This window comes from Ctenopharyngodon idella, chromosome 3, assembly GCF_019924925.1.
Source record: "Ctenopharyngodon idella isolate HZGC_01 chromosome 3, HZGC01, whole genome shotgun sequence".
In the NCBI taxonomy this organism is placed as follows: Eukaryota; Metazoa; Chordata; class Actinopteri; order Cypriniformes; family Xenocyprididae; genus Ctenopharyngodon; species Ctenopharyngodon idella.
The window spans coordinates 427,478-455,018 of record NC_067222.1 but is presented as its reverse complement, the minus strand read 5'-3'; the positions used below and the strand labels follow the sequence as shown (position 1 = coordinate 455,018).

Here is a 27,541-nt window from a genome sequence, read left to right as displayed (position 1 = left end):
CCACTTCAGAAGGTTGTTTGAGACGCATTCCTGTCGAAACTGGACAAGTGTAAATGCATCTGGTTGTTAAAGCCACATGCAAATTTCACTCCTTCCATAATAGTAAAAAAATAAACACGTGAGTGTGTGTTATACCGGCTTCTAGTAGCCAGATATGACAGCACTACTGCAACATGCATCGCCACAGATATGGAGTAAACTGCTGCAAATGAAACTGAAAGTTCAGCGTCGCATCCTGAAGCTCAACCCTCAACCCTTTTCCATTAAAAGTAGTGAGACTAAATGATCTAGCCAGCGCTGATGCTGCTCTCTCTCCTATTGTGGTATTTGATCTTGAAATTAGCTGATGATGAATAATAAAATGCAGCTCATATCCGTTGCTTTTGACATGAACTCATTACATAGAGTGCAGGAATTGAAGATCGGATTTATGTTTGTTTTACGGAGACACATTTACATGGCCAATTGTATATGGATGGTTTTAATACATAGGATAGCTATCCGATTAGTAAAAACACATGAAGTTACCAGGTGTAAACAGGCCTTTAGTGTGTATTAAGAACTTTTTTAAAAATATACTAAAGAACCTTTTTCCACTATAAAGAATCTTTTGTGCTGTGGAAAGATTCCATGGATGTTAAAGGTTCTTCACTGAACCATTAATACCAATAAAGAACTTTTATTTTTAAGAGTGTAGCCTAATTCGGCAGTGAAAGAGGCTGATGGGTCACTGGTTTATTTGGCAATATCTATAATGCTGATCTTTAACAGATGCAAACAGTTATTGAAATGAAGGAGGTCCAACACTGGTAAAATGAGACAAACATTTACCTACTCCTTACAGAGTGTGATTTACTTGCTGTGATTCTGATTTTGCTCAATTATTAACATTTTAAACAACTTTCTTTCTCTAATGTCTCCTGTCACACAGGGAAGATTGATACAACTGAGTAAGTTCAGATTTAAATGCAGCCCTTATATAAACAGTACATTCAACTGTGTATATATCAATGTTAAAACTGTAATTGTGTTTTCTTATACAGATCTACACACAATCAAAGGAACTCAGATCAAGGACACAGACATCAGCTCAGGGTAACACAATAATTATGTGTGATATAAACTCATCTGCAGTCTAAGCTTTGACATCTTCATATAGAGTACAGTTAGTTGACAAATAACAATGTCTTGTTCACAGAACACAGCAGAGACTCATGAAATGGAGAATCTGTCTGAACCTGCTGTTTCACAGACACAGTAATGAGACACAGACTCTTCAGTACAGCTCTTAAGTAAATGTGTTCTAAAAAATGTGAATTCATTCATGTTTAAGTATGTATTAGTTAAATATGAGGGAGCTGAACATGTTTTGCAAATGTTTGTCTATTGCATCAGTGATCAGGCATCATGGCTGTTTTTACTTTCGATGACTCAAAGTCCTTTTTTGCCAACTGAAAATGGATCTGCTTATGTTCATGTTCGTGTTTTTATTCTGGTAATGTCTCTGAGTTTAATGTCAACATTATTTTCTGTTTCGCTAATAGTGGTGAAATTGCAGAACTGGCTGTGCCAAATTTACATCTACAGTATGCAAATATGTTTGATGTTTAAAAAAAAAAAAACAGTTTGTAAAGTGTCTGAATTGTTAGTTCATGTGTGTGAGTGCATTTCAGTAATAATAATGTTGTGAGAATGCTTGCTATAAAAGTCTTCAAGCTCATCAGATATGAAAAAATCTTTCTGTATTCATTTCTTCTTAGTTATACCAGTTTTTCAGTAGACTATTTCTATTATTTTGCTGATTGCTGCTCATTTAGATGATTGTCTTTTAGTTTCATCACATTGATCTGTTTTCATCTAACAATAATATACAGTCATGATATAATCTTAGCTATGAGCACCAATGAAAAAACACTTGATGAACCACCATCACCTGCTCTCCACAGTGAAACCGATTCAAATAAAAGTTGTTGGTAAAATCTGGCAGTTCTGAAAATTAATGTCTTCACATGCTGATTCATATTTTCCTGCTTTTACAGTAGTCTGCTAATGTATTCATGTGGGTAAATCCACAATTATGATTTATTGTCATGGTGACATTAATGCATAAAAACTGTTGGTCCCAAAATGTAAAGTGATTCCAACATAATATTGTAAATAATATCCTTAATTTGTTGCTCTTTTATATGAAATAAGCCCTAAGTGTCTGCAAAGAGAATTGACTGAATTAAAAAATTAACCTCTCTCATTCGGCACGAATCCAAATGTTTCCATGGTCGCGATGTAATGTTTGGTTCAAAATAGAACAAGCGCTAAAGTAACATTTCAGCCCATATGTTAGGTCAACAAAGACAACGTCACTTTACGTAATTAATATTCATAAAAGACAAGATGGTTGCTTTGTCAGTACAAGATCTTGACCAAAAAATCTCTTCCTCCTTGATGGAAATAACATCACAACATTTATTTCCAATGTTGTTGCGCATCAATTTTTGGTCAAGATCTTGTATTAACATTGCAAAAGTCAAACACTCTATAAAGTCTCCTCCAGCACATCCCAAAGACTTTCGATGAATTTAAGGTCTGGACTCAGAGGTGCCAATTCCTGTGTGAAAATGATTCTTTATTCTCCCTCTTTCACAGTTTGAGCCTGATGAATCTTGACATTGTCATCCTGGAATATGGCCATGATGTGTCTTCCTATGGTTGTTTAAGAAATGAAAAGCTACACACTCCATCTTTTAGGGTTAAAAGAACTGTTGCCAAACATAGACTCTTAAGCATTTGCCTATTTAAATCCAAACAGTGACTTTTTTATTTGGTCGGGCGGTAATATATACAAACTCCATTTCCAGAAAAGTTGGGACATTTTGTAAATTGCAATAAAATCAAGAATCTGATTTGTTAATTCTCTCGAACATTTATTTAACTGACAAAAGTACAAAGAAAAGATTTTCAGTGTTTTCACTGACCAACTTATAAGTATATTTTGTAAACAAAAACAAATTTTGATATTTATGGCTGCAACACACTCCAAAAACAGAAGGGACAGAGGCGTGTTTACCACTGTGTCACATCACCTTTCCTTTTAATTACACTTTGTAAACGTTTGGGAATTGAGGATTCTAACTGCAGTCATCAGTTGAATGGTTGAAACATGTTGCCTTTTCAAATGCATGTTACAAGCGACCCAAACTTACAGCACTTGCAGATATGAGTTTACATGAAGCGGATGATTTTTACTGACATTAGACTCTTGGCAAGTGTTAAAGTTAGCATGAAATGGAAATTATGAAATTATTGTGACATATATCAGAGTGAAACAGCAAATCGGGAATTGATTGGATTGTTGCTGTTTTCTATTGCTTTGATCTCATTTGAGTGACAGGTTGCTGAAGTTTATTTCTCCTCCCTTACGCCAGTAAACATATCATCAGAGAAGAGATGAGATGTCATTGTGTGGAGGAGAGAAGTTATTCTGAATAAATATTATGAGGGCACATGAATAAAAAAGTGATGTGTACAAATAAATATTTCATAATAAACACTGCAATATTCCATTTAAAAATAAGAATTATCCATTTTGATTTTGTGGTGACTTTAACTTTGGACCCTGGCTGAGATGCTGATGGTGTTCTGCACACAATCACTAGATGGCGCCGCTAGCTTGTGCAGTCCTGCTGGAAGCTCATGCATGTTTATATACAGGTGCTGGTCATATAATTAGAATATCATCAAAAAGTTGATTTATTTCACTAATTCCATTCAAAAAGTGAAACTTGTATATTATATTTATTCATTACACACAGACTGATATATTTCACATGTTTATTTCTTTTAATTTTGATGATTATAACTGACAACTAAGAAAAATCACAAATTCAGTATCTCAGAAAATTAGAATATTACTTAAGACCAATGCAAAGAAAGGATTTTTTAGAAATCTTGGCCAACTGAAAAGCATGAACATGAAAAGTATGAGCATGTACGGCACTCAATACTTAGTTGGGGCTCCTTTTGCCTGAATTACTGCAGCAATGCGGCGTGGCATGGAGTCGATCAGTCTGTGGCACTGCTCAGGTGTTATAAGAGCCCAGGTTGCTCTGATAGTGGCCTTCAGCTCTTCTGCATTGTTGGGTCTGGCATATTGCATCTTCCTCTTCACAACACCCCACAGATTTTCTATGGGGTTAAGATCAGGCGAGTTTGCTGGCCAATTAAGAACAGGGATACCATGGTCCTTAAACCAGGTACTGGTAGCTTTGGCACTGTGTGCAGGTGCCAAGTCCTGTTGGAAAATGAAATCTGCATCTCCATAAAGTTGGTCAGCAGCAGGAAGCATGAAGTGCTCTAAAACTTCCTGGTATACGGCTGCGTTGACCTTGGACCTCAGAAAACACAGTGGACCAACACCAGCAGATGACATGGCACCCCAAACCATCACTGACTGTGGAAACTTTACACTGGACCTCAAGCAACGTGGATTATGTGCCTCTCCTCTCTTCCTCCAGACTCTGGGACCCTGATTTCCAAAGGAAATGCAAAACTTACTTTCATCAGAGAACATAACTTTGGACCACTCAGCAGCAGTCCAGTCCTTCTTGTCATTATAATGACATTTTTTGATTGCAAAGCCATGACACCATATAATCATGCATTCTTGATTGATGGTGGTTTTCCCTGTTGGGAAGAGGTAAAATTTGTCATTTTTACAGTTGATCCCCAGGTGGCACCATTAACCCTTTAGATAGGCCTGTGCAAAAAAAAAAACTTAGTTTCTGGCTTTTAAATGGAGTTATATGGAGTATAACAGCATATTATAGAGGAGACTGACAGGGAAGAGGAAAAATTGTTGAATAAAGCCATTATTTTTTCTTAAAAAATATCTTAATTTGTGTTCCGAGATGACGGGTTTAGAACGACATGAGGGTGAGTAATTAATGACAGAAATTTCATTTTTGGGTGAACTAACCCTTTTAAGTTGGAAGAATGTTTCAGGAACATCATAGGCCTATTAATTAAAAAAAAAAAAAAAAACGTTCCACTAACAAAAAAACGTTTAAAAATTCCATAATCTAAACTGAACATATGGAAAACGTTCTTAGAAAAAATTCTTTAGCTAGGTTTATATCTGCATAAGCGCAATCGTGAATGTGATAATGATTTTCTACAACAATCCAACAAACAAGAAGTTAATATTGAGTGAGTTTCATTTTGGACACATTTTGGACTGTTTTTGCTCTGTTTAGCCAAAGGAAATAGTCCAAACAAAGCTGGAGCAGTTTTGCATCTCAGAGCAACAGTGCGATGTTTCGTACTTGATATGAATCTGTGCTTTCAAACGATTCATTTGAGTCAATGATTCAATGACCCATTCGTAAAGAGTCATTTGCTTCATATCTAAAAGAATCAACCATTTTAAAAAGAATCATTTGAATGAATGATTCAATGAATTACTCATTAAGACAGGGTTGGGCTGCCACCTACTGGTGGTTACAGGCCTAACCCAGTCAGCACAAAAAATACTATCATGATGGATAAAAAAAGAGTAAGAAATAAATTTTAAAACTCATTTTGTCAGAGCGACGACTAGCCTAATAATTAGCCTATAACTTCTGCATACATGTTACAGTACATAATAAACACCAAAATGAAATGATATTTTGTCTGGTAAACTTGATCATTTCTAAACATGTTGACCAGCAGCAAGTTTTCTTAGAGGAAACTCTAGTGTGCTTAAATATTTTCTAGAGTATAAAGATGTGAATGTAGTGATTAAATATTATTTTTCAATAGCAAAACATATCCAATTTGTCATCTCAGTCTTTTGTTCATTCTGACACAATTACATTTTTATGAATAGAGGAGGCAAAACAGCCAACACCAAAGTGTAGTTCCTTCATTAAACAAAAACAACAAAAATTGTTGTTATAAATAAAATGCTACAAATATTAAGCTATAAGCAGATAATTATAGGCTACGTAGGCCTATTCAAAGTAAATAACCTAGTAGTCTATTCAGCAAAATACAGAACACAACAAGAGGAGCTTTCGCTGTGTCACACGCAATCAATAGCCTATTGCCATTTCCTCCTTTGTGTGTGTAATGCAGTAGGCAAGTTGTTGTTCAAGTATATATTAACAGAAACCGCTAAATAGCCAACAGAAAGTGATTTTAATGGTGATTTTAATTTTAATCTGCACTTGTCCTGACGTATGGGATTAAATTCCCGCCAATAGTATTGCGGTCACGGATCAAAAAATAATAAGCGTGAATCAAAAATTTAAAAACACTTAAAAATATATAGCACAAACTTAAAAAAAGAATGCAAAATGATCAGAATGGCAAAGAATGTGGTCTACTACGTCTGTAGTATTAATAATCCTGAAGACACTGATTAGCTGGTTCAGGTGTGTTTGATTAGGGTTGAAGCTAAACTATGCACTCCAGGACCGACATTGCCCATCCATAGAAATATAAATTTAAAAGGCCAGTAGGTGGTGGAAAGTTACTGTCTTTATGAGTGAGTCTTTCATTCAAATGTCTCGTTCAAATTGGGAATTCATTTACGAATCACTGCTGTGTTGCTCAGAGAGAGCAACGCTGTTCTGCTGTGCGGCTTTGTTTCATACTCCTTTCATCAAAATAGTGCAAAAACACACTCAAAATTAACTTATTGCTATATTGATTTATACAACAGCTCAATAAACATTTGCAATCGCTCTAATATTGGGGAAAACACTTGCTGGTGTGATTGCTTAACTTTATAATTTCGGTGCTAAAATGTGATAAAATTCATAAACCAATACCCTTGTCAATGACATACTGCACATGGAAGACAAAATCTATAAATCTGTTTACAGGAAAACAATACATGACAAAATATGCAGACAGTTTACAATTACGAGCAATATACAATGACTAAACAACTGCGATGGCATATCATACTTTAACTGTAATTCACAAGCAAATATATAAGTAAGTTAGGTTTCATGTTATATTCTCTTGTGCAAAGAGTTGAAGAAGAATTGAAGAGGCAACAAGCAAGCATATTATTATTATTGTATGAATACTAAAAATATCTAATAGTAATATCCCAGCTAACATCAGACCAGCGGGCCACTGGCGGACCACCGGTGGCAGCCGCCACTTTTCCGACGGTGGTCCGCTATCGAGCCGCTGGTTTATAATAAAGGTTTTCTGGCGGCCCGCGGTCGGTCCACGGTTTATAATCAGTTCCTTATATTAACCACTGTCCTTCCACACTATAATGAATCAATGTACACCACTCTCAATAGCAGTTGCAAATTTATTTTTAAATACATTTTCAATGAACAGATCAAATAAATACATACATTTATTCATTTATCAGATGTTTTTATCCAACGTGACTATTAGTCAAGTAAATTAGGAGCATTAAATTCACGTTTATTTCTAAATTAACCTTGGTTTTACCACAGCATTTGCAGTAAAAACAACAAAATGAACCATGGTTTTACTACAGTTATGGTTTATCTATTATTGTTGTTGTAAAACCATAATTACAAAACACATGGTTTCAAATATATTTACTAGTCATGATAACCATAATTTTACTCTAGTATTACAATAGTAGAACCATGGTTTGAAGAAAAAAAAACAAAAAAAAAACATAGTTGCTACAGTTTTACCATAATAAAACCATATAGTGCTTTTTACAATATATATTAGTTTCAAAGCAGCTTTACAGAAAATGCATGTTCAAGATTATACAATAGCAAAATATCCTTTAATCAGCCAGAGGTGACTGTGACTCACTGAGGTGCATCTTCAAGCAAAAAAGTTCCAGTAATGTCCATATGACAATAGCTCTAATATAAAGTCAATTTAAAATCATGTGTTTAAAGTCGTGTTCAGTTAAACAGACAAAAGGATGCTATCTTCAACATTTTTAAAGGGCAAGTTTGCAGATTTTCAACACACTTTGTATTGTTACAATGTTGTAAATGAAGAATGTTTAATCTTTCTCTGAGTTACATGTACTGAGATATATGGAAGCTTGTTTCCGCCATAAAATAAAAAATAAAATTGCAAATTTTTCATCTCACAATTCTGACTTTTTCTCAGAATTGCGAGATTTAAATATCACAATTGCGAGTTATAAAGTCAGAATTGTGATATAAAGTCAGAATTGTGATATAAAGTCAGAATTGTGAGTTATAGTCAGAATTGCGAGTTATAAAGTCAGAATTGCGATATAAAGTCAGAATTGTGATATAAAGTCAGAATTGTGAGTTATAGTCAGAATTGCGAGTTATAAAGTCAGAATTGCGATATAAAGTCAGAATTGCGATATAAAGTCAGAATTGCGATATAAAGTCAGAATTGTGATATAAAGTCAGAATTGTGAGTTATAGTCAGAATTGTGTGATATAGCCTAAAGTCAGAATTGCGTGATATAAAGTCAGAATTGCGAGTTATAAAGTCGCAATTACCTAGACCTGCACGATTTATCGCAATTAAATCCCACGCGATTTGGCAAAGGCTGCTATTATTTTTTGCGCATCTTGTCAGAGCTGTATGGGTCTGTGATCAGTAGTAAATACCTCTCCATCTGAAAGCCAGAGGGCGCTCAACATATGCCCTGCAGCAGAAGAGGATAACACGCGTCATATCGCTGTAGCTGAATAAACAGAAGATTGAAACGTTTTGATTGATTAAACATGACTAATAAACACACGACTGCCTTATTCTGTGTAAGAAGCCACACCATCTCACAGAAGGATGCTCAACTGTCGTTTATCTTCCCCTGAAATGAGTGTGAGCACCATGAGTCGCACTGAAGTGATGTCATCTCCCTCTCTTCGATTGATTGGCTAGAGGAGGAGCTGTCAATCTAGAACTAGTGGACCAATGGTGACACTTAAGCCCGCCCTAATTTACATGAAACTCAAACTGCAACATTTGGAAATACAAGAGCAGAACGTGGAAAGAAGAGCAAAGAGAAAAACAGCACAAGCGTACAAAAGAGTAAAATATGAGCAGAAAATGTATGAGAGCACAAAGTACAGAGAAATAAAAGCAAGGAAAACAACTTTTAAGAACACATAAACACAAGTTTAAGATTTGTGCAATATCATTTTTAATGTGTTTAAAGTTTTGATTCATGCTTGTAATTTTTTTAAATGAGCTTTTAATTTTTCTATTCACACTTATTATATTTTGATCCGTGACCACGTTGTTTGCTATTCTGATCATTTCGCATTATTTGTTTCAGTTTGTGCAATATATTTTTACACGTGTTTTTAAATTTTTGATTCATGCAAATTATTTTTTTATCCGTGACCGCAATACTATTGGCGGGAAATTAATCCCATACTGACGCGCGCATAATTTTAGAAAGTGAAAGTAAAAGTGTTTTATTAACACGCTACCTCGTATGAAAGACAAAACAAAACTTCTAATTTTCATTATAAAATTATTTATTATAGCTCTTTCTTCATATAAAGTATGGACATTAAGTTTATTGTTATAACAATGTTTCTGATGATCGCTGATGGTAAGTTATCACTTTACATTGATAGTCGAAAATTATAGCCTTCAAGTTTTTATTTTTTATTTTTTTATGTAATCAGTTTCTCTATTTCTTTACAGGCTTCACTGTACGCGGTCCCTCTGGTCCTCTGTTTGTTCCTCTGGGATCTTCAGTGGTTTTGCCCTGTTATGTTGATGAACTGTTACTAATGGAGGGTCTGGAGGTGGAATGGAGAAGGACAGACTCAGAGACTCTGGTTCATCTGTATCAAGATGGAGAGAGTCGACCAGAGGCCCAGCGGCAGGATTATCATGATAGAGCTCATTTCTTTATTGATCAAATTCAACATGGAAACTTCTCCCTCCGTCTGGACAATCTGAGAGCTGAAGATGAGGGAAAATACACATGTAAAGTTCACAGTCAGCAGGATTCTGGAGAGACTGAGGTTCAAATAAAAGATGTTGGTGAGTGAGATACACTTGAATTCTAGTGAACATTTCAATGAAAATGACATTTTATGTATTTTGTTTTTTAATGTTTAAACCATTCTTATTCTTTCAGAGTGTTTGCCAGTATCAGGATCTAATCAGCCTGTATCTGCATATGATGGTGAAGACGTCACTCTGAACTGCTCTGTAGACTCTCACATCACACCTGAACACATTGAAGAGGTTTCATGGATAAAAACAGATGAAGATGGAGACATTCTGGTTCTGCTCTACCAAAACAAAAAGACTTCAACAGATTCATCAGATGAACAATACAGAGACAGAGTTGAGTTCTTCACTGATGAAATCCCCAAAGGAAACTTCTCTCTCAGACTGAAGAGTGTCAGAACTGAGGATAAAGGAGTTTACATGTGTCAAGTGTTTGCTGGAGGACTTTCAGCCAGTGCAACTGTAGTACTGGAGAGACTGGGTGAGTCAACAAAAACAGCTAAATAAATTTAAATAGAAACTAAATATTTATTTAGAAAAAAAAAAGAAAAAAGAAAAAAGCTGAAGGTGCTGATTTTGCAGTGTAAAACATTTCTCTGACATCAGTGCCTCACACAGAACATTTCATTACTTCGCTCACTCCAGTAAAAGAGTGCATACACACTGTTTAGAGTGTGTGGACGGTGCACATATACAGTGAGTTTATTTTCTAAATCCTGATATATGTGTGCAAAATGGCCATTTTGTGCGTACGCACTGTTTAGGCCCCTGGTACTCGAATCTTGAATGAAAGCCGTTTGAAGAATGCTGATATTTCACAATAACAATAAACACAATAACAATAAACATAAACTAGCTTCTTCTGTATTTCCAGTTTGTAGTTTGGATCATTCATTGCAACATTTAACCTGATTCTCATGTTTAAGAATCTGCATGACAAATAATTTATGCTGCGGCTCACTGACATGGTTTTAAATCTATTGTTATCCATGTGTTTTTTTTTTTTTTTGTCTTCAAATATCTTAAAATGCACATGTGTAGATCATGTAAATCTTTTCTTTTCAGGGGGCATGCCCCTTAATCTTTTGCTGCATAATTAGTAAATCCTGACAGGTTTTTTTTAACACAAAAAGAGGGTTTGCGCTGACTCAAGCTGTTAGTAAATCTGGCCCTTGGTGAAAATAAGTGCTTGCAAAAGAATTATAGTTAGGAATTCCTTAAAATAATGAATGACTTTAATTGCAAATTCTTCATATTATTCATCTATAAGAAACAATGATATATATATATATATATATATCATATATATATATATATATATATATATCATATATATATATATATATGATGATATATATATATGACCTGACTCGCTCCTGTGACTGCTTGCAAGGGATTTACAATTAAATATTAGGTTTTACACTTTTACATTTAGTTTAAGTTAAACCGTCCCAATACATATGCTCACATTATGCAGAGGGATGAAACTCTAAAAGTGCTGTACTTCTTAGTTGGTAAAACATTTTGTGTTGAAACAGCCAATAATGAAATGTGACATTCTGTACTTCTGCTTCATATTAATCTTATTTATAGATATATAAATTATAGCAATTTTGTCTTTACTGTCCCAATACTTATGGAGGGCACTATATATATATATATATATATATATATATATACATATATACACACACACACTATATTGCCAAAAGTTTACGGATGCCTGCCTTTACATGCACATGAACTTTAATGACATCCCATTCTTAATCCGTAGGGTTTAATATGGAGTTGGCCCACCCTTTGCAGCTATAACAGCCTCAACTCTTCTGGGAAGGCTTTCCACAAGGTTTAGGAGTGTGTTTATGGGAATTTTTGACATTCTTCTAGAAGCGCATTTGTGAGGTCAGGCAGTGATGTTGGCGAGAAGGCTTGGCTCACAGTCTCCGCTCTAATTCATCCCAAATTTGTTTTATCGGGTTGAGGTCAGGACTCTGTGCAGGCCAGTCAAGTTCCTCCACACCAAACTCGCTCATCCATGTCTTTATGGACCTTGCTTTGTGCACTGGTGCGCAGTCATGTTGGAACAGGAAGGGGCCATCCCCAATCTGTTCCCACAAAGTTGGGAGCATGAAATTGTCCAAAATGTCTTGGTATGCTGAAGCAATAAGAGTTCCTTTTACTGGAACTAAGGGGCCAAGCCCAACCCCTGAAAAACAACCCCACACCATAATCCCACCTCCACCAAACTTTACACTTGGCACAATGCAGTCAGGCAAGTACTGTTCTCCTGGCAACCGCCAAACCCAGACTCATCCAACGGATTGCCAGACAGAGAAGCGTGATTCGTCACTCCAGAGAACACGTCTCCACTGCTCTAGAGTCCAGTGGTGGCGTGCTTTACATCACTGCATCTGACGCTTTGCATTGCACTTGGTGATGTAAGGCTTGGATGCAGCTGTTCGGCCATGGAAACCCATTCCATGAAGCTCTCTACGCACTGTTCTTGAGCTAATCTGAAGGCCACACGAAGTTTGGAGGTCTGTAGCTATTGACTGTGCAGAAAGTTGGCGACTTCTGCACACTGTGCGCCTCAGCATGCGCTGACCCCGCTCTGTGATTTTACGTGGCTGTTGTTCCCAATTGTTTCCACTTTGTTATGAGACCACTAACAGTTGATTTGGAGGGGTGTCCCAATACTTTTGGCAATATAGTGTATATTTATATATATATATATATATATGAACCCAAATTTGAAATAAAATAAAAAATTTGAATAAAATGAAAACTAAAAGACTTTCAAATCACATGAGCTAATATTTTATTAGAACATAGATAACATAACAAATGTTTAAACTGAGAAACTTTATACTTTTATCCACTAAATGAGCTCATTTCAAATTTGATGCCTGCTACAGGTCTCAAAAAAGTTGGCACGAGGGCAACAAATGGCTGGAAAAGCAAGAAATTTTGAAAAGATTCAGCTAGGAAAAGCAACTAATTAAGTTAATTGATATCAGGTCTGTAACATGATTAGTTGTGGGATATCTTAGGGATGTCTTAAAGAGGCAGAGTCTCTCAGAAGTAAAGATGGGCAGAGGCTCTCCAAAGAGTGCGTAAAAAGATTGTGGAATACTTTAACCCTTTCAAGCGTGAGTTTAAAATATTCTAACTGACCCCTCAGAGTGAGTTTTTTTTAAGGCGACAGTTATTTTAGAACATTTGCCCTTATTGTTTCCATGGCGATGCGTCATGCGTGTCAGGTAAGCTGAACGCAGCCACAATAACACTGTATGACAGATGGATAGCTATTATTTTGTTTTTCCTTTTTTATTTAAAATATTCACAAACTTGCTTACCATGTCATCAACTACCTGATATTCCGATTCTCAAATATGTGTAAGTGAGTGTGTTTTGTCATTTAAAAAGCTTTATAAATGATCTTTATCTTGATCTATAACACGAGATGGGCACCGCCAGTCCTGTCAGTCGGATTTACACCAGGTGAATTCTTCAGTTTCACCCGAAATATTCAAGTAAGTGGCTGGTGAACTGGAAGAATAATAGAGTAAACTTTATAGTTACTTAAGCCCATTATGTGTGTCTGATATGAAGAAATGTCGGCAAATTATATTTGAATGCATTGTCATTGCTGCTTCCACTGATGTCTGACATCAGTGTGTATTTTATAAACTCTGAATGTATTGTTTTACTGTTGCTTATGCGTATTTAAATGTCTGAAAACTTTAAAAGAAACATTATGTGGCTGAAAACACTGCATAGCTGTGATATATGACAAGAGCTGAGCGCCTCAGTAAACACAATCCGCCGTGCCATCTGCAGATGCCAACTAAAGCTCTATCATGCAAAAAGGAAGCCATATGTGAACATGGTCCAGAAACGCCGTTGTGTCCTGTGGGCCAAGGCTCATTTAAAATGGACTGTTCCATGGTCAGACGAGTCCAAATTTGACATTCTTGTTGGAAATCACAGACGCAGTGTCCTCCGGGCTACAGAGGAGGGAGACCTTCCAGCGTGTTGTCAGCGTTCAGTTCAAAAGCCAGCATCTCTGATGGTATGGGGTGCATAAGTGCATACGGTATGGGCAGCTTGCATGTTTTGGAAGGCACTGTAAATGCTGAAAGACATAAAGGTTTTAGAGCAACATATGCTCCCCTCCAGATGACGTCTATTTCAGCAGGATAATGCAAAACCATATACTGCAGCTTTTACAGCATGGCTTCATCGTAGAAGAGTCCGGATGCTGAATTGCCTGCATGCAGTACAGATCTTTCACCTATAGAGAACATTTGGTGCATCATTAAACAAAAAATATGTCAAAGATGACCATGACCTCTTCAGCAGCTGGAAACCTATATCCGGCAAGAATGGGACCAAATTCCAACACCAAAACTCCAGAAACCCATAACCTCGATGCTCAGACGTCTTCAAACTGTTTTGAAAAGAAAAGGAGATGCTACACCATGGTAAACTTGCCCCCATCCCAACTATTTTGAGACCTGTAGCAGGCATCAAATCTGAAATGAGCTCATTTTGTGCATACAATTGTAAAATTTCTCAGTTTAAACATTTATGTTATCTATGTTCTATTGTGAATAAAATATTGGCTCATGTGATTTGAAAGTCTTTTAGTTTTCATTTTATTCAAATTTAAAAAATGTCTCAACATTTCCGGAATTCGGGTTGTATATAAAATGGATTCAGTGCAGTTGTAAATGTTATAATTGATGTATGTATTTCACAGGTTTCTCTCTTTTGCACATAACTGTGTTGGTTTTCTGTTTTGTTGCTGGACCTGGAGCTGTACTTCTGCTCTGCTGTCTGATCTACTGCAGATCAAAAAACACAGGTGTGTTCAAAAGATTTTATTTCTTGTGATGAACTCTGTAAATGTCACTGTAAGTTTTTTGCTCATTTTACTGTGATTATTCTGAATATTCTCTTCAGTCTCCAGAAGCACAATCTGGAATCTTCAGCTTTCTCTGGTCTTTTTTCCAAACATCTGTATGTCCATCGCCTTTTTCTTATGGGGTCTCACTGAGGGTGAGTTTAGTAGTTTATATATGTATAAATATATGACTACTAATGCATAATATTAAGAATGTGGCAGATTTTATTAGTCTTGTAATGTTGTACAGAATTGTCTTGTCCCCAGCTAATGCTAACTATGTTGGTGTGTATATTCTCTTATGATGGGACTTTTATTTATTTATTTATTTTATCAATATTGTTTAATACCCATCAATAAATATTCTGTTCCAGGATTTCTGCATGAGACCGTCACTTGCTGTGCTCTGTATATTCTGAGGCCTGTTATGTTGATTTGGGCTTTGCCTTATTTAAAGTATCTTCAAGGTATGTTAGGATTTAAGAATTGTTATTATTATTTTTCTTAAGGAGCTCAGTAATTGCAAATTGATGGCAACATATTAAGACTTAGCATGACAATATTGTTAGTGATTAATTCTATTGCAGTTAAAAATATTAAATTGTCAAATACTGAAGCATGACATTATTTTAAACCACAAACTTTTTAGATTATTTTTTAATTGTTTTCTTGGCATGTATAGAATGTGTCAAGAAATTTGTAGTGCTTGGTGAAAAAATACACTTTGTCCTTCACAACCTAACACTGCATAAATGTAGAGTAAGCAATCTGTATCCGGATATGTAATAATATTATAAAATGACTTAATTTTATGTTTTGAACTCTTTCTGTCTACAGACAACATTAAAACATGGATCAGGTCTTTCAAAATAACAAGTGAATTTGCTGTTTTTACAGTCATTGTTTATTCAGGTGGGTAAATCCTAATGTTACACATCAGAGGTCATCCTCATTATTCTGACATTAAAAGTGTTTTATGAAATATTACCTGTTTGCCAACTTAAATAGACCTGGCAGTATTCAGTTGTTAAATCTTACACCAACCACTCTTTCTAAAATCTGGTCGTCCAAACCTGAATACTCAAAATGATTAAAAGACAAGCAGCACTCAAAGTCTTACAACTGTTGTATCCTAGGATTACTTTTTTGCCATTTACAACAACAATTGTGATTTCTCTGAATATCTATTTCAGTGATATATCTGTCAGGTAGTAGAAACATTTTCTGTATCCTGCTTTCATAGTACAACAGAAACTATGGGTGTCATAATTTCAAATATGTTTGAATGTTTGAAATATTGTTCATTACAAAATAAGATTACACCTTTTTATAGTTTATACTTTACTGCATTTACTGTTGCCTTTTCTAAAATATCATGATGTACATGAGGTGACCTTCACTTTTCTTGGTACAGATTCAGTTATTATGGCCTTATTTACAGGTGCTGGTCATATAATTAGAATATCATCAAAAAGTTTATTTATTTCACTAATTCCATTCAAAAAGTGAAACTTGTATATTATATTCATTCATTACACACAGACTGATATATTTCAAATGTTTATTTCTTTTAATTTTGATGATTATAACTGACAACTAAGGAAAATCCCAAATTCAGTATCTCAGAAAATTAGAATATTACTTAAGACCAATACAAAGAAAGGATTTTTAGAAATCTTGGCCAACTGAAAAGTATGAACATGAAAAGTATGAGCATGTACAGCACTCAATACTTAGTTGGGGCTCCTTTTGCCTGAATTACTGCAGCAATGCGGCGTGGCATGGAGTCAATCAGTCTGTGGCACTGCTCAGGTGTTATAAGAGCCCAGGTTGCTCTGATAGTGGCCTTCAGCTCTTCTGCATTGTTGGGTCTGGCATATTGCATCTTCCTCTTCACAATACCCCATAGATTTTCTATGGGGTTAAGGTCAGGCGAGTTTGCTGGCCAATTAAGAACAGGGATACCATGGTCCTTAAACCAGGTACTGGTATCTTTGGCACTGTGTGCAGGTGCCAAGTCCTGTTGGAAAATGAAATCTGCATCTCCATAAAGTTGGTCAGCAGCAGGAAGCATGAAGTGCTCTAAAACTTCCTGGTATACGGCTGCGTTGACCTTGGACCTCAGAAAACACAGTGGACCAACACCAGCAGATGACATGGCACCCCAAACCATCACTGACTGTGGAAACTTTACACTGGACCTCAAACAACGTGGATTGTGTGCCTCTCCTCTCTTCCTCCAGACTCTGGGACCCTGATTTCCAAAGGAAATGCAAAATTTACTTTCATCAGAGAACATAACTTTGGACCACTCAGCAGCAGTCCAGTCCTTTTTGTCTTTAGCCCAGGCGAGACGCTTCTGACACTGTCTGTTGTTCAAGAGTGGCTTGACACAAGGAATGCGACAGCTGAAACCCATGTCTTGCATACGTCTGTGCGTAGTGGTTCTTGAAGCACTGACTCCAGCTGCAGTCCACTCTTTGTGAATCTCCCCCACATTTTTGAATGGGTTTTGTTTCACAATCCTCTCCAGGGTGCGGTTATCCCTATTGCTTGTACACTTTTTTCTACCACATCTTTTCCTTCCCTTCACCTCTCTATTAATGTGCTTGGACACAGAGCTCTGTGAACAGCCAGCCTCTTTTGCAATGACCTTTTGTGTCTTACCCTCCTTGTGCAAGGTGTCAATGGTCGTCTTTTGGACAACTGTCAAGTCAGCAGTCTTCCCCATGATTGTGTAGCCTACAGAACTAGACTGAGAGACCATTTAAAGGCCTTTGCAGGTGTTTTGAGTTAATTAGCTGATTAGAGTGTGGCACCAGGTGTCTTCAATATTGAACCTTTTCACAATATTCTAATTTTCTGAGATACTGAATTTGGGATTTTCCTTAGTTGTCAGTTATAATCATCAAAATTAAAAGAAATAAACATTTGAAATATATCAGTCTGTGTGTAATGAATGAATATAATATACAAGTTTCACTTTTTGAATGGAATTAGTGAAATAAATAAACTTTTTTATGATATTCTAATTATATGACCAGCACCTGTAATTCAGGCAACTATTTGACAAACACTCTTCAGTTCACCACATCTTTAGATATGTTCTGTTCTTTCTCAGGACATCATTTATCTTTTGTGACATTTATTTTTTATCTATTCCTCAAGTTATTTTTACATACGGCTGGAGAAAGAGTGCACATGATACAAACAATGATCGTCGTGTAGGTTCTGGACTATACTTTGGAGATGTTGTGCTGTCGTGTCTCCTCCTGAGTACAGGTAAGAGTTTCTGTGTGATTTGAGTTCTTACATTGTTAAAGCTGAGTGGCAGGCTAAGTGTATATAAGCACACATTTATTAGGTTAAGTAGTTCATAACAATGGCTTTGTTCACATAAATTTATTTTTTATTCTACAATTACCAAAAATGATAATCAAATACATAAGAGCCAAGTTTCCTTTTTAGGCCTAACTGTGTGTTAATGTTTGATTTTTTTAGTTGAGTTCATAAGGCTATCCTGTCAAGAGCGGTCAAGAGGGGCTTCCTCACGCATCCAAACTCTAGGTGAACAAACTCTGATCATGCACTCTTAATACACCATTTTACATAGTCACAAATATAGTTTAATATAGACTGTGTGTTACTGAGTGTTGATAAAGAATGAAAATGGAACAGAAAAAAAAAAATAATCCAGAATTTAAAATCTATATGATTCTTGACCCTCTACTACTTAAACCAACAACACAAATGAGCACAGTTACAAATATTAACATTAATGTGGCCGAGCATTACTATCGTGATCATTTCCAAGCAGTACCATTTAACTGTGTAACATTAAATTAATATGTCATTTATCTCCACATTGTTTTAATCTAAAAGGTGTTTGACCTGTATATTGCATTAAAAGCCAGGAGGCCTTTCTGCGTTGAGTTTGCATGTATATAAAGACATGCAGGATAGGTGAATTGGAGACTAATTTGTCTGTAGGGGTGTGTGTGTGTTAGCTCTGTGATGGACAGGCCATCAATCCATCCTCCCTATGGCACGAGATGCTGATATAGTCTCCAGTATTACTGCGACCCTGCATAGAAAATGAATAGATGGATGCCCTGTGTGACCAGAATTATACTGGACAAATAGTTTCTGTCACATCATACAGTGCTCTATAACTTAGACAGTGATATGAGCTGTGACCAGTCTCTGTCTTCCACTGGAGTTGCTCCTGTCAGTTTTATGGTCTGTGTGTGACCTAAACATTCAGTTATAAAAGCATTCAAAGCTGCTGTAGGTTAAGATATGACAGACGAGCTTCAGCCTTGACTGGATGTGTGTCGTGTCTACTTTGATAAGACTTTGTGGAGCCATGTAGATATAAAAAGTACTTGACATCATGTGACTATAGCCAAAACATTTAGCCTTACAGACATTTATCTTGACCAGTCAGCAGACCTCAGTTTTCCCTCACTGCTGTACAGTTGTGATATTCAGTGCTCACTCTGTGTTTGAGCTTTCGTAAAAAATAGTTTAAACATTTCAAAATGAACAACCAAGCAGAACAAGAGAGAGAGAGAGAGAGAGAGAGAGCAGGTTCAGGTACAGTCAGTGTAGTTGGAATCCTGTAATTCATTCTTTCATTCATGCTTACTTCTCTCTCTCTCTCTCTCTCTCTCTTTTTAGTTTTGTTTAATGGGATTTTTCTCTTGTCTTTGAGTCAACTGTCCCAGTTGACCTTCTCATTTGGACTTCCCTCTCTAGGTAACACATGAATACTGATTCCTTCATAATTAATTACACTGATATGCAACAAGTAGTTTTAAATTCGACCTGCTTACTCTGTTTTTCTGTGTAAAAATCCAGTTGACTATAATTCATCCAATTTCAACTCGATGTAGACCTGCTTGTATAATGACATGTTGACATGAATGTGAAAACTGAGTTAAGTCATTAAGAGCTCCTGAAAACCACTAGACTCTTATTTCAGTGATATTAACATTCATGTTTAAGAACTTCTGAGCAATCATATGTATTTTAGTGACATATTATTATATTATATTATTTTGAATGGAAAAATAATAGACTTATTCTCTTATTTTAGCATTTGTAATGATGCCATTTGTTCAAGCATTACTGCTTCTCTGTGTACCAGTTTTACCTCTTCTTCAATCAAAATTAAAATGTAAGTACATGCTGAAATACATTCGGAAAGAGTAAAACCATAATAATATTTCTTCTGTATGTGTAAATTTGTGATTTTGAATATTGTATGAATAGAAATACAATGCTTATATAAAAAATATATGCTTAATTTATTTGCTAAACCATGATTTAAAGTCGCCATGAAACAGGAGTTGCTATTGACACTGCTGCATTGTGACTTTTTGTTGTTGTTGTTGAGTAAAAAAAATACAACAATTCAGGGACTTGATTTTATCCATTGGTTGTTGATTGTATTGTGAAAAGTAAACGGTTTGTAACTGAATGGAGGCATATCTGATAGTGAGTGCATATGTCATAGATATTAAGTGAGTCATATCATAGGAAGACGAAGTTATGACATTTTTCATTAAGATTCCAAGATAAAAATAAATAAAGAAAGAAAGAAAGAAACGCACAGATGAATTGTTTAAAACAAGACCAATAACATGCATTAAGAACATTAAATAGGGTCAAATTTGATTTCATGCCGACTCTTCTCAATTGATCTGTATCAGATTTTAGATCAGTTCTAGTATGTGACCTGTGAGAGTTTATGAATTCAGAAGGTGATCTTTTTATTCACAGGTCTCCGCCGAAGATGGATAACATTATTGTGGATAATAACAATAACACTCCTGGATATCATCCTTGTGATTTATATTCATCTAGCCATATTGGAAAGGGAGAAAGGTATGCTACTTATTTTTTTTAGTAAATTTCATTTTTCATCTAAAAAAAACAGGGTCTTAATGTATATGTAGAGTTTTAAAGAGAAGGGTTTTTTTTTGTTGTTTTGTTTTTTTAAGTACATTTGTTGTGGGAAATCACACAAAAAAATTGCTGGTCAAAAGTGCTTGTTTTAATCAACAGAGTACATGGGATGGATCTGCGTCATTGTATTTCTTGAAGCTCTGAGGATGATAGCGGTCTATGAATTCAGCGTGACAGGTATTATCCATCACTGACTTACAATGCTTACAATGTCTTTTATTATCCCAATATTTTTTTATAAAAGGGCACAAAAATATGGTGCTGAGAAATTGGATTATTGTGATGTGATTTCTTATATATGCAAATTAGCAAATTAAAGCTTTAAAGGGTTAGTTCACCCAAAAATGAAAATAATGTCATTTATTACTCACCCTCATGTCGTTTTACACCCTTAAGTCCTTCGTTCATCTTCGGAACACAAATTAAGATATTTTTGTTGAAATCCGATGGCCGATGGCCTGCATAGCCAGCAATGACATTTCCTCTCTCAAGATCCATTAATGTACTAAAAACATATTTAAATCAGTTCATGTGAGTACAGTGGTTCAATATTAATATTATAAAGCGACGAGAATGTTTTTGGTGCGCCAAAAAAACAAAATAACGACTTATATAGTGATGGCCGATTTCAAAACACTGCTTCAGGAAGCTTCGGAGCGTTATGAATCTTTTGTGTCAAATCAGTGATTCGGATCGCGTGTCAAACCGCCGAACTGCTGAAATCACGTGACTTTGGCGCTCTGAACCACTGATTCGGATTAACGAAGGTCTTCCGGGTGTGGAATGGCATGAGGGTGAGTAATAATTGACATTGTTTTCATTTTTGGGTGAACTAACCCTTTAAAACGATGCTGTTTATGTAAAATGTATAAATTATTTATATTATTAAAAGGAAAAATAAGTTATATAAAGCAGATATACCCTTTAGACTTTGCGCTAAACTGCACATTATTTTAATTTCTTAATGATCACTTTATTGGTCATGATGGGGGGTTTTGTAATGAGACTGAACTGTGATGTTCAGGATTATGCTAAATTGCTTTTTTCCACATCAATCTACACTCCATATATCATAATGAAAAAGCAAGAACCAGATTTGTGATTAATTTTGAAAGAAAAAAACTAAAATATCAAATTGACACTACATTAACAGCTTGCATCAGCAGCACAAACCCTAAAAAAGTTAAAGTTAAAAAACTACAGTCAGGATTTACTAAAGACACTCCGTGAAAGATTAGCTATGAAAAAGTGTGGACAGAGTTATATTTGCCAGTGCAGTTTTCCTTTCAGACGCAAAACTTATGAGAGGAGGGTTTTTTTAATAAATCATGCAACATGATTCTCTAAGGTTTGTGGTAGATTTCGTTTGCCAAGCCACAGTATTTTTAATTTGCTAAGATTCAGAGATCTAGAAACCACTACATCACTACAACATTCACATATCTGAGCTTTATGGCAAAGTGGCTGTACAGAAGCCTCTCCTCGGTGTAGACACATGAAAGCCTGCTTGAAATTTGCAAAATGACACCCAAAGGATTCTTATTAGACTGTGAGAAACTAGATTCTCTGGTCTGATGAACCACAACTGATGAACCTCAATCCATATTTTCTGCTCATCCATTTGACTTTTGAATCAGATTTCAGTTTTGTTTTAACAGAGGCAGAACGTTTAAGAGACCAGAAACAACGACAACAGACTGAGACAAGCCAACAAGGATCAAATACATGTAATTACTCACTGCTCAATCCTAATATGAATCCTAATTTAATGTTTTTATTAATATTTCATAGAAAAGAGATCTGCTTAATTAATGCAATTGTGTGATTGTTTTTGTTTTATGTGTCTGTTAAAGTGCATCTCTGTCGTGAAATCATGTACATGTTCGGAGCAGTTGGTCTTGTTTTGTTGAACTCTGTTACACTGACAGCAGAACTGATCCTGAAAGCACGTGAGTGAATATAATATAATAGAGATCTCTTACCATCACACCATTTTTGTCTAATTATGCAAATAGCATACTGAAAATGAACCAAACTCAGCAAAGTTAAGTTATACAACTACTAAAAATTGCTTTAACATTTTGCTTTCAAATGTTCCATGCATCTTCCTTTCTCTTCAGTGTTGTTCTTTCATGTAAATTCTTAGGAAATGGTGAACGTGTTTTCAAGGATCTGAGAGTCATTGTCTTCCTCTCCGAATGTGTTTTTGCCTTTTATTGTCTGGTTTTACAAATGCATGCTTTCTGTAAGTATCTTTTATTTTTTATTTTATTACATGGTACAGTACAGAAGTGACAGAATAGTGATGGGGAGAGGGAGATTAAAATCTTTGTTAAAGTAGACAGACTTGACTGCCTGTCAAAAGTCCCAGCAGTTCACATTATAAATAATGACTCAAACTCAAGAATGATAGAATGATCCATGTGTGTGAATTGTTGGTTTGTGAAATGCTGTAAGAAACCTTAAATGTTTTTTTTTTTTTTTTTTTTTTTTTTTTTTTTTTTGCTGCAGTGATGCCATAGAAGAACTATTTGGTTCCCAAACAAACCTTTCAGTGAACAGTTTAAAAGAGCCATGGTCCTGTTTGCACCTGGTCACTTTATGCATTTGAAGCTCAACACACAATCATCTTTATTAAAAGTAGTGACTCTAAATGATCAGTGCTGATTTTGCTCTCTAAATTATTTTGGTATTTGATCTTGAAATTAGTTTCTTTTTTTTTTTTTTTTTTTTTTAATAATCTAAAGAAACTTTTTAAATGCAGTTATCACTGTTCGTGAAGTAAATATGTTTACACTGCTTTTTAAAAATGCCGGGTGCCGGTGTTTGACATGCGTTTGATCAATCAACGTACATTTACGTCACTGATAGTTCCTATAGAGCTGGTTTAGACCCTACTCTGAAGTAGGAGCTAATTTAGTTCCCCCAAAAGAAGTTCCTAGAACTAAAATCGTTCCTAATTCTTTCGGTGCGAACACGGCAAAATCCAGGTACTTCAGCCAATAGTTCTAGGAACTATGAAAAGGTTCCTTCAGTGCAAAAGCCCCTTCTAACGCTGATCTGTAACAGATGCAAACAGTTATTAAAATGAAGGAGGTTCAACGCTGGTAAAATGAGACAAACATTTACCTACTCCTTACAGAGTGTGATTTACTTGCTGTGATTCTGACTTTGCTCAATTATTAACATTTTAAAAAACTTTCTCTCACTAATGTCTCCTGTCACACAGGGAAGATTGATACAACCGAGTAAGTTCAGATTTTTATTTAGCTCTCATACAGTACATTCAACTGTGTATATATCAATGTTAAAACTGTAATTATGTTTTCTTATACAGATCTACACACAATCAAAGGAACTCAGATCAAAGACACAGATGTCAGCTCAGGGTAACACAATAATTATGTGTGATATAAACTCATCTGCAGTCTAAGCTTTGACATCTTCATATAGAGTACAGATGTTGCCAAATAAAAATGTGTTGTTTTAATCTCAGAAGTCAGAGACTCATGAAATGGAGAATCTGTCTGCACCTGATTCTGCTGTTTCACAGACACCGTAATGAGACACAGACTCTTCTACATTTCGCACTTTGATGCTCTCTGTCTGCAGAAGATGAGCTCCTTTGGAGTAAAAACCAACTAACTGAGACTGAAGACTTCAAAAATGTCTGCCTTCTGCTGCAAATTACTTGAATAATTTTATATTGGTTGTTGAATCGTTTCAAAAGTGGCAGTATTAAGTTGTTGGCAGTATTAAGTTTCTTATAAACAAACTAATCATTTTTATTTTCATAAACAGTCAGATTTTCGGTACAGAGTATTTATTAGTTAAATATGAAATAGTTGAACATGTTTTGTAAATGTTTTTGTGTCTATCTGCGATCACACTGTAAAAAAAAAAATCCCCGTAAAATTTACGGTAAAAAAAAAATGGCAGCTGTGGTTGCCAGAACTGTATGGTACTACGGTAACAAAAAAAAAAAAAAAAAATTGTTACCAACCTAATGAAGTACTAATATCTGTTTTGTACATGTGTAATACACTGACAACTACCAATAACACAGTGGTGATGAGAGTCACATGATGAATCAAAGCTCATCACAAGCAGCTTTTCAACAAGCTGAGAAGGACAATACTAAAATATAGAAGGTGCACACAGTGTCATTCATACAAGCACTAAACACCATCATGGTAACACACAAGTGAAGTTAATAAACGTAATTTCGGAAGGAGTACGCCCATCTAATCTTCCAATTAATACCAAGGTATAAAACCAGCATCTTACCTCTTCCTGTTGTTAGTTCTTTCAGCATCCCTCCTCCTCCCCTTCTCCCCCTTTTTGTACAATTTTGCCTGTTATAGGGGGGCAATCGGAGCTCGAGTAGAATATCCTCTCTGAGCCCATCTATAGCAGACAGCAAGCCAAATCTGTTTACCACTTACGCTAAGATTATATGGGCACACGAACTCGTGAATTTTTTTTTAAAAATGCTATAAACTTTAATTTAACAACATTAGATGTAACATAAAACCCTAATGTACATAACTGATTAAGAAAAATTAAGAAACGAAAATACATCAAATCTGAAGTGTCATGCAGGGAATTGTGGGAATGTCAATTTACGTTTTTTTACTGTAAATTATACAATGACGTTATTTTTCACTTCCAAAAACTGTAAAATCACGGTCATTTTTTACAGTGCAGGCATCATGTTTTATGAACATGCTGTTACTTTTTACTTTCAATGACTCAGAGTCCTTTTTTGCCTACTGAAAATGGATCTGCTTATGTTTGTGTTTGTGTCTTTTATTTTGATAATGTCTCAGGGTATGTTTCACTAATAGTGGTGAAGTTGCAGAATTGGCTGTGCCAAATTTACATCTATGCAATTAAATTTGTTCAAAACAAACCAGTTTGTAAAGTGTCTGAATTGTTAGTTCATGTGTGTGAGTGTATTTCAGTAATAATAAATGTTGCGAGAATGCTTGCTATAAAAGTCTTCAAGCTCATCAGATATGAAAAAATCTTTCTGCTTGAGAAGTGTTCAGTTCTTCTTAGTTATATGAGTTTTTCAGTAGAATATTTCTATTATTTTGCTGGTTGCTGCTCATTTAGAAGATTGTCTTTTAGTTTCATCGCATTGATCTGTTTTCATCTAACAATAATATACAGTCATGATATAATCTAATCTATGAGCATGAAATGGAAAAACACTTGATGAACCACCATCACCTGCTCTCCACAGTGAAACTGATTAAAAAAAAAGTTGTTGGTAAAGTCTGACAGTTCTGAAGATTAATATGTCTGCACATGCTGATTCATGTTTTCCTGCTTTTACAGTAGTCGGCTAATGTATTCATGTGGGTAAATCCACAATTATGATTTATTGTAATGGTGACATTAATGCATAAAAACGGTTGGTCCCAAAATGTAAAATGATCCCAACATAATATTGTAAATAATATCCATAATTTGTTGCTGTTTTATATAAAATAAGCCCTAATTTTCTGCCAAGAGAATTGACTAAATTAAAAAATTAACCTCTCTCATTCGGCACAAATCCAAATGTTTCCATGGTCGCGATGTAATGTTTGGTTCAAAATAGAACGAACGCTAAAGTAACATTTCAACAAAGGTCAGCAAAGACAATGTCACTTTACGTAATTAATATTCATGAGACAAGATGGTTGCTTTGTCAATACAAGATATTGACCAAAAATTGATTAACCTCTTAATAGAAATAACATCACAACATTTATTTCCATCAAGAGGTGCATCATTGTTGGTCAAGATCTTGTATTAACAATGCAAGAGGTGAGCACTCTGTAAAGTCTCCTCCAGCACATCCCAAAGATTTTCAATAATTTTAAGGTCTAGAGTCAGAGGTGCCAGTTCATGTGTGAAAATGATTCTTCATGCTCCCTCTCAACCATTAGTGTCACGATCACTGTCTGTTCCTGTCAGTTCCTGGACTCCATTTCCCATAATCCTCCTTGCCAATCACATGCACACTCCACACCAATCACCAGTTGCCACATACAGCTTAGCACACTACCTGGACTATAAAGGACTTACACACACACCACCTCATTGCGAAGTCTTGATTTGCCCCGGTGATCATTACTAAGCGTTTTCTTGTGGACTGTTTCCTGGTTTCCGTTGGACTGTTTATTCTTTGTGATTCTCTGCTGCCTGCCCTGATCCTTGCCTGTGTACTGGACTGTGTTTGTTTGCCGCCTGCCCTGATCTCTGCCTGTGACTCGATACTGTTTGCCTGCTGCCTGCCTCGACCCTTGCCTGTCCTTGTTTATGTTCCTGCCTTTGCCCCTGTCTACCTGTGTAAATACTGTTCTTAATAAAGCTTGCAAATGGATCCCCGCTCTGCCGACCCATCATTACAGAAGACTTTGCCGACACATGGATCCAGCGGCTTTCCTGAAGAACAATGGCCTGGTAGGAACATTGCACAATTGTTATTAGGACTCACGCAGGGCACACGATCGATAGAGGATTATATCACGGAATATTTGAACATTGCTTATTGGTCAGATCTGCCGGACTGCGTGCTCATAGACTTTTTCTGTGAGGGTGTTAACCAGCCACTTAAAAAACAACTCATTCGTGAGGGACCCCGTTCATCTCTAAGTCAGTTTCTGGATTATGCTTTATTGAATGTGGGCTCTCCCTTTACTGTGGGTGTCGCGGAGGAAT

General features: G+C 35.8%; 2 protein-coding genes across 3 annotated transcripts in view; both read left to right on the top strand.

The window, feature by feature from the left end:
• LOC127509455 (cytochrome P450 2K1-like) overlaps window positions 1-1,725 on the top strand; it is a 28,895-nt gene extending 27,170 nt beyond the window's left edge. For both annotated transcript variants that reach the window (XM_051888197.1, XM_051888196.1), the window contains 3 exons: window positions 932-950; window positions 1,044-1,095; window positions 1,199-1,725. Coding sequence is in view for 1 of the 2 variants with exons in the window: in XM_051888196.1 (XP_051744156.1) it covers window positions 932-950; window positions 1,044-1,095; window positions 1,199-1,261 (134 nt within the window). In the remaining variant the exon portion in view is untranslated. The remainder of the gene's footprint in view (window positions 1-931; window positions 951-1,043; window positions 1,096-1,198) is intronic.
• A 7,537-nt stretch (window positions 1,726-9,262) lies between these two features.
• The window catches only part of LOC127509450 (uncharacterized), a 62,936-nt gene continuing 44,657 nt past the window's right edge, over window positions 9,263-27,541 (top strand). Inside the window, exons 1-3 of the mRNA XM_051888184.1 lie at window positions 9,263-9,538; window positions 9,634-9,978; window positions 10,076-10,432. Coding sequence (XP_051744144.1) covers window positions 9,490-9,538; window positions 9,634-9,978; window positions 10,076-10,432 — 751 coding nt within the window. The 5' untranslated portion in view covers window positions 9,263-9,489. The remainder of the gene's footprint in view (window positions 9,539-9,633; window positions 9,979-10,075; window positions 10,433-27,541) is intronic.